Source organism: Molossus molossus, unplaced genomic scaffold (genome assembly GCF_014108415.1).
Source record: "Molossus molossus isolate mMolMol1 unplaced genomic scaffold, mMolMol1.p scaffold_m16_p_6, whole genome shotgun sequence".
Taxonomy (NCBI): Eukaryota; Metazoa; Chordata; class Mammalia; order Chiroptera; family Molossidae; genus Molossus; species Molossus molossus.
This window is the reverse complement of record NW_023425399.1, coordinates 84093381-84101969: the sequence shown is the minus strand read 5'-3', so window position 1 is coordinate 84101969 and position 8589 is coordinate 84093381. Positions and strand designations below refer to the sequence as shown.

At 37.2% G+C, this 8589-nt stretch overlaps 1 protein-coding gene across 2 annotated transcripts in view; it reads right to left on the bottom strand.

Moving 5' to 3' along the window:
* The window catches only part of RNF125 (ring finger protein 125), a 30589-nt gene continuing 22000 nt past the window's right edge, over nucleotides 1–8589 (bottom strand). The window contains exon 6 of one of the 2 annotated variants that reach the window (XM_036246026.1): nucleotides 1–308. In XM_036246026.1, the coding sequence (XP_036101919.1) occupies nucleotides 276–308 (33 nt within the window). In that variant the 3' untranslated portion in view covers nucleotides 1–275. Of the gene's footprint in view, nucleotides 309–3770; nucleotides 4477–8589 lie in introns of those variants that run through there. The other variant, XM_036246025.1, reaches the window with a different exon arrangement.

The window sequence follows — 8589 nt, the reverse complement described above, 5'->3', positions numbered from 1 at the left end:
GGTACAAATTATATAATAAACATTCAATAACTGGAGTAAGCTCACTTCAAAATGAAAGACACTTAGCACCCAGTAAAAGTAATGAGCAACATCACTGGAGCCAGGAGATCTGACCTGGAAATATCTTTACCATAGACTTACAGATTCACCATCCAACTTTCAATCTATGTTTTAAAAACCTGGGTGAAAGAATACATGAAAGAAAAATCTCCATGGGTTTTTGTAGGGTTAGAAGAATTTAGCCTTTGAAGAATAATATGTGAATCAGATTTCCCTTATAAGGCCTTGAAAAGCTGCATCTTGAGGTGCTATAAACAAAGTAAAATTTTTTGTTAGTAGTCAACAGCTTCAAATATTGGTTTTTATTTTTTAAAACAATGAATTATGTTCTTTTTTATAAAAGGTAAAGGCACAGTGAAAGAATGAATATTTGCACTTGACCATTTTAGAACTCAAAGTTATTCAAAAGGCAAAATAATTCAGGCGGCCAGCACCTAATTTTTCCTGTAGGTGGCAAAATGATCATAAGAGGAACCCAGGGACAGGATGCAGAATTGCTGCATTGAGGTCATGGTAGGTGACTTAAAGCTTTATTTAAAATATGGTATTTAAAGTTTTGAAATTTTTTCAAGTTTTACAGATTAAAAGATGCCTTTTGTATTGCTTTAAATTAATAAAGATTTATTTGCTGGATAGTTAGTACTAATGCTCAGAAATACATTTTTATTTTTCAGGGACTAGATTTTCAGTCTGATGATTACCTCTGAAAAGTTCCTCTCCTTTTGCACTTGTTCAACAGGTTTCACTTTATTGGATGATCCAAACAAATTGGAGGAAAAGAGGTTGTGAAACTAAAAATCTATTGTTACTTGTTCACAGCTGTGAAGTCAATATCTTACAAGGAGGAAATAAAGCCCTCCAAACTTCATCGGCTTCATGATGTTCTGATTGCCTTGTAGTGGATAGCAGAACCGTAAGCAAGGCTTTTAAGAAGTAATGGATAGTTTATGATACATATTTTGGACACCATGGTTACGGCATTTATGTGTACGAAATAAAAAGTTTGTAAATTATTACAATGTAAAAGCTAACTGCAGCCCTGGCTGGTTTGGCTCAGCGGTTAGAGCGTTGGCCTGCGGTACAGAGAGACCGGGTTCAGTTCCCGCAAAGGGCATGTACCTCGGTTGCAGTTTGTCCCTGGCCCTGGTTGGGTCGTGTGGGTGGCAGCCACTCGATGTGTCCCTTTCACGTCGATGTTTCTCTCTCTCTCTCTCCCTCCTGCTCTATCAGAACAAAAAATGAAAAACTGTCCTCAGGTGAGGATAAAAAAAAAAAAAAGCTAACTGCAGACACATAATTTTAACTAGTCTTTATAGCTTCTTTGCTTGCTTTCAAGATGGAAACATTACTCTATGTCCTAGATTATAAAGAATCAGATATGAAAAACAAAACTATCGAATAAAGACTGGTGGCAAGCACTGAACATAATTACTTGAAGAACTAAGACTAAATGGGGCATAGAGGGAGAGAGTACAGTTTGTTGTAGCATACCAATATGTTCTGTAAATATTGATAATAGTACAACTTTAAAAATAGGGGGAGGCCCTGGCCAGTGTGGCTCAGTTGGTTGAGCATCATTCCATGCACCATCCAATGCCTGGTTTAATTCTTGGTCAGGGCACAGGGCACAGGGCACAGGGCACAGGGCACAGGCCCGTGTTGCAGGCTTGATCCCCAGTAGGGGGCGTGCAGGAGGCAGCCAACTGATGTTTCACTCTTCCTCTACCTTCCTCTAAAAAATTAATAAGAACATTTTTTTTAAGAAATTTTCTTTTAAAAATAGGGAGCGAATGAGAAGAGCAAATAAAAAATATTTAATTTCTTTTTAAATATGTTTTTATTGACTTTTTTTTTTTTGGTACGTGCCCCTAGCGGGAACCAAACCCAGGACTCTGGCCCGCAGGCCAACACTCCAACCGCTGAGCCAAACCAGCCAGAGCTATTTTTATTGACTTTGTAGAGAGAGAAGGAGAGAGAGATAGAAACATCAATGTGAAAGAGATATATCCATCAGCTGCCTCCTGCACGCCCCCTACTGGGGATCAAGCCTACAACCTGGGCATGTGCCCTGACCAGGAATCGAACCAGGACCTCACAGTCTATGGGATGATGCTCCATCAACTGAGCCACACCAGCCAGGCTAATTGTTTTAATTAAATATTGGTGGTGGTTGTATTAGTACTGTTATTCTGAGACTGTTGCATGTGTAAAGTAGATAAAGAAAATGAGTGTCTGTAGGATATTCTTATTCTATTGCAGCCTGTGTCCTGAAAACTTCGATTCTCAGTATAGAATAATGGAGATACAGTTGAAATAAAAAGGTTTAGATAAAAACTCTGTTGTACCCAATTTGATTTGGAAGTATCAAAATAAAGTCATTAAGTGTTTTGTCTTTAAAAGACTAAGATATTTCCTAGCTTGACCCCAGAAACAATGGCAAATCTAGTTGCAATGAGCATGACAGTCCCGATTATGGTTTTGAGATACCATTTCTCACTTAAAATGACCAGGTTTCTTAACAAAATGGTCGATTCCAGGTCTGGGGCAGGAAACATACAAGTTGAGCCTGGAATATTTTGTCATATGAGACAGCAAGGAAGCTTTTCAAGGTTGCTAAAGTAGTGTCAAAAGGACTCAGAGACAACTTGATGAGACACCCAGTGGCCAAAGATGGGACAATTTGAGCTTTACTAGGTAACATTTAAAATATGTTAAAGTCTATGAAATACATTTGAAATAAGTTAGTTTATAATACTTAAAAAAAAAGTGATCACTAGAAGATGATAGAAAAAAAATTTTATTATCTTGAAAATTGGCAAATAATGAAAAAAATTCAAAAAATTTTTCCCTTTCCTATATGAACATTACCACTGGTTAACCCAGTCACAGATGTGGGGAAACATCTCTTTACAAAAATGTTCTAAAAAGAATAAATGATAGAAGTACAATATTCTCCAACCCACAATAAATCAATGGATCTAGGCACTGAATATTGATTTTAACTGACAAAAAGACAGAACCAGACATTATGCGCCCTCTGATGAACGAACACATCATGACCTATAGCCTTGCTGAAAGTCTGCTCAAACCTCTGGATCCATGTGTCAATATCCAGGGGACAGAGAAACATGCTGAATTGCGCCACGAGTCTACAATCAGTAAAATACAGATTGTGGGAAATTCTGTAAGTCATAAGACCAGGTTCTTCAACAGGTAAATTTTAAAAGAAAGGAGGAACATGTAGATTAAAAAGGGATGTAAAAGATATATTCATAACAATTTTAAATGGATAAGATTAAAAAAAAAAACAGTGTGTAGAGATACACACTTGGGTAATAAAGTACTAAAGAAATACAAGGAAGTGATTACTATTGAAATCAGTGTAGTGGTTACTTCTGTGGGGCTGGGGAAGAGGGCTGTGAACTATGACAGGGCACAGAGAGGACATCCAGGGTGCTCACGACAGAGTTCTAAAAGTGTGTTTCCCTATAACAATGTAAGAAGCTCTACAGTTTCTGTTTGGTTTTCAGTATTTATCTTTTATTTTATAATTTTTCAAAGGGTAAAATAAAAATAACATCAAAGCCCTTGGGTTTTCCACTAAAAATTATGGATGTGAATACTTCTACTGTATATATCAGCTGATGGTTCTTAAGAAATTGCCTACATTATAGAAATATTTCTAACTAATAAGCTACAAATATTTGAAAAATGTAACATGAAGTTCTTATGTGTGCAGTTATAAAACATAAAAGAATTAAGCATACATTCCTAAAATAAAATTAATTTTGTTACATTATGTTATACAGTTTAGTTAAATGGACTTGACTTCCAAAATTTCCCTTTTCTACCATACAAGGTTATTCATGTTATTCTATTAGTAGTTAGAACATGAGCATTGAAACGGATTTCATATTTCCTTGGATGTCCACAATTTGTTCCACTTTCCATCTTTTCTCATAGAACAAGGATTAGTTATCTTGCCCTACCATGATGGTGTTTATTAATATGTAGCATTACAAGTGTCAACCAATTTGCAAGTAAAGATCCTTTACCCACAAATCCCAAGCTTATGTTCTCTTCCTTATTAATGGCTAATGGAGACAATTTTTTGTTGTTGAACATCTAAGAAATTCAGGAATGTATAATAGATTTAAACCAAAATGAAAGCAGTTTTAAAATACAATATAACAACAAACATGGACAAACCTATAACCGTGTTGTATATTTTTTGCCCATCAAACATTGACAATTTCCCTCCACCTGTTCAAGCAGCATCTTAACAAATGGTGCAATTGTATGGTCTCCTTCCTTTTCCTTTTAATAACATTATGTGGTGTTCGAGTGATTCACATATTCCAGAAGTGACCGGTCTAATACCCTTCGGATAAGAGCTTCCTCAATTATATTAAAATCCTACAATTAAGAAAAATAGAAACATACCATCAGAGACAGTTTTCACAAACTAAAAGAGGAGGGTCATTGTAATGCCTCATTTTGCAGGAAGCTAAAGCCCTGAATTTAGTGACCTGTCCAAATTTCCACACACACAAAAAAATGTCAAAGAACCCAGCTCATTTGCTTTGGGGCCAGTCTATTTTCTATTTCATTTTATTGCCTACAAATTAACTAGTTATTGTCATAGTAAATAGTCTTGATTTGGAATTTAAAGTTTTTTATCTGAGCTAATGAGTAGCTTCTAGTCAACATTACAAATACTGGTCAGAGAGCTAGGTTCTACATAAACATGTCATATGGAGTAAAGTTAAGGCATTACCACTCGATCCACCAATCCCAGTGGTACTACTGAATATCTATCTGAAAACAAAACTCTCTTTCTCCTTGCCTTCCTATAGTTAAAATGGCATTCAAAACTTTAAGTAGCACATTCTATAAACAAAACAAAAACTATTAAGAGCCCTATCCTTTACAATCCATCTCCTCTTCCTCAAAAAAAAATTTTTTTTAAGTAAAATCTCTATTGGAAGTCCATTCTGAAACATAAAACCATAAAGACAAATAAATAAAATCCAAAGGACAGCCATGAAGAATAGAACAGCATAAGATCTGGGACTTGACACTGGTTATTTCTTAGGCAATTTATTAACCTTTGAGCTTCAGATATTTCATAGCTAAGTGAGGATAATAATACAGTACTCTCTCGATAATAGCTGTTACAAGGAATAAAATGAGACAACACACATAAAGTGCCTAGCAGAGTACTTAGTTGTTGAGGAAACAAGAAAATCAAAACAAAGAACACTGTTTCAACCTCACTTCCATATCCAAGAATATGGTTTAGTGGGTGGAAAGTATTTTCATTAACGTGGCTTCATCCTGATCAGCTCTGGATTCATACTTAGAAAGATCTTGACAAGAACAGACTGAATGTGAACAGGCAAAACTGGTAATGGAATCAACCTGGCTTTCAGAACATCTTATGAAGCTAAAACAAAGAGGAAGCCCTATGGGCTGTGAAAAATGAGAACACATAGACCAGAACCAGGCTCTGTGAAGGTCTCGTGTAATTTAGGGGCCAGAGGACATTATTTGAGAGATAGAGCAGAGACTATGAAGCCTCTGTGGTGTAGCTTATTCAATTCTTATTATTTGTTTATTTTTAATCCTCACCTGAGGATATTTTTTCCATTGATTTTTAGACAGAGTGGGAGAGGGGAAGAGAGAGAGCGAGGGAGAGGGAGAGGAGAGAGAAAGAGACATTGATGTAAGAGACACACATTGATTGGTTTGCCTCCTGCATGACCCCAACCAGGGCAGGGATCGAACCTGCAACCTAGGTACGTGCCCTTGATTGGGAATGGAACCCAGGACTCTTCAGTCCACAGGCTGACATTCTAACTGCTGAACCAAACCAGCCAGGGCTCAATTCTTACTTTGAAAAAATTTTTATGAGCTATTTCTTTTTAAGATTTTTTAAAATTGATTTTTAGAGGGAGAGGATGAGAGAGAGAAAAAATTGATGTGAGAGAGAAACATTGATCAGCTGCCTCCTACATGCTTCCTACTGGGGATCAAACCACAACCTGGACATGTGCCCTGACTGGGAATTGAATGGGTAACCTCTGAACCAGCAACCTATCAGTGCACAGGAAGGCGCTCAACCAAGTCACACTGACTAGAACTAGCTTGTTCAATTCTTCAAGTGGTTTTTATATTCCCATTTATTCTCGCCCCATCTCAAACTTGCCTAACATCTGTGCCCACACAGTGAAAATCACTTTACTTGCATTATCTCATTTAATCCTCTCAAAAGTTTCTGGAGTACTGGCTGATGTGGCTCAGTTGGTTTCGTGCCCTCCGGTACACTGAAAGGTTGACGGTTGGTTCCCCAGTCAGGGCACCTGCGGGAGGCAGCGATTGATGTTTCTCTCTCTCTTCCTCTCCTTTCCTGTCTATCTAAAAATCAATGAAAACATATTTTTAAAAAAACTTTTGGGAGTAGGTACTTTTACTCCCCTCATTTAACAAATGAACAAACAGAAGCTCAAAGATTAAATAGTCGGCCCCAGGTCACACAGTTGTGACAGAGCTGTTACTTAAATCCAGGCCAAAACCTAAACTCCTGGTATTGAATCTGGATAATCATAGTGCACAGATCAGAAAGCAAGAAGAAAATTTTCAAATGACAATCTTTAACAATTATTAAATTCTATCTTGAAATACATCAAAAACAAAGTCGTGAAATTATATGCAAATTCAAATTTAGCCATTAACATTTCATGTATTTAGATAAAAGTTAACAATAAAATATTCTATTTCAGAACATGGCTTTGCTTGATTTCCCCCCATAACAGGCTAAAAGGGACTCAGAGGACAACACATTACCCTCACATGGCAACTCATGGACCAAAATACAACAAAGACTATGTTAACTTTTTGTTTATTGGTCTCATTTCTGATCATGGAAAATACAGTCATAAGTATCAGAACTAATCATATAATACCTAATCTTTCTTGAATTTTTTACCTTAATATAATGAGAATGGTCATGAGTTGGTTTATTGAAGGGTAGGTGATGGGTATACGAGGGTTCATTGTACTATTGTTTACTTTGTGTATGTTTAATTTTTTTAAACTTATCTTTATTGTTGAATGTATTACAGATGTTCCTCATTTTTCCCCTATTGACCCCCTCCTCCCCATTCCCACACTCCTCCCCACTCCCACCCTCCTCCTGCCTTTCCCCACACTGTTGTCTTTGTCCATTGGTTATGCATATATACATATAAGTTCTTTGGTTTATTTCTTCCCATCCCCCAGCCCCCTACCCTTTGAGGTTTATCAGTGTAACAAAGAATTTGTATTATTAATCCCTTCACCTTTTCCACCCATTCCCAACCCCCCTCTTATCTGGCAACCAACAAAATGTTCTCTGTATCTGTGAGAATGTTTCTGTTCTGCTCGTTCACTGTTTGTAGATTCAATTATCGATAGATATGTATTCATTGCCATTTTGTTTGTTTATATTTTTTATCTTTTTCTTCAAGAAGACCCTTTAACATTTCATATAATAATGGTTTGGGCCCTGGCCGGTTTGGCTTAGCAATTAGAGCATCGGACTACGGTCCCGAGAGACCCGGGTTCAGTTCCCGCTAGGGGCATGTACCTAAGTTGCAGTTTTTCCCCAGCCCTGGTTGGGTCGTGTGGGTGGCAGACACTCAATGTGTCCCTTTCATGTCGATGTTTCTCTCTCTCTCTCTCTTCCTCTCTCTCCCTCCCACTCTATCTGAACAAAAAAATGGAAAAATGTCCTCGGGTGAGGATAAAAAAAAAATGGTTTGGTGGTGATGAACACCTTTAACTTTTTCTTATCTGGGAAACTCTTTTATATGGCCATTGATTCTAAATGACAGCTTTGCAGGATAGAGTAATCTTGGTAGTAGGCTCTTGCTTTTCATCACTCTGAATATTTCTTGCCACTCCCTTCTGGCCTGCAAAGTTTCTTTTGAGAAATCAGCTGACGGTCTTATGGGAACTCCCTTGTAAGTAACTAACTGCTTTTCTCTTGCTGCTTTTAAGATTCTTTCTTTGTCTTAAACCTTTTGGATTTTGATGATGATGTGTCTTGGTGTGGGCCTCTTGGGGTTCATGTTGTTTGGGACTCTCTCTGCTTCCTGGACTTGTATGTCTGTTTCCTTCACCGAGTTAGGGAAATTTTCTGCCATTATTATTTCAATTAGATTTTTGATTTCTTGTCCTCTCTCTTCTCCTTCTGGCACCCCCAAGATGAGAATGTTGGTATGCTTGAAGTTGTCCCAGAGGCTCCTTACACTATGCTCATTTTTTTGTATTCTTTTTTCTTTTTGCTGTTCTGATTGGGTGTTTTTTTGCTTCCTTATATTCCAAATTGATGCTTTGCTTCTTGGCTTTACCTACTCTGCTATTGAATCTGTGTAAATTATCCTTTATTTCAGTTAGTGCCTCCTTCATTTCTAACTGTGTATCCTTCATTTCTGACTGCTCCTTTTGTATGCTTTTGAGGACCTCACTAAGTTCATTTAAGTTCTA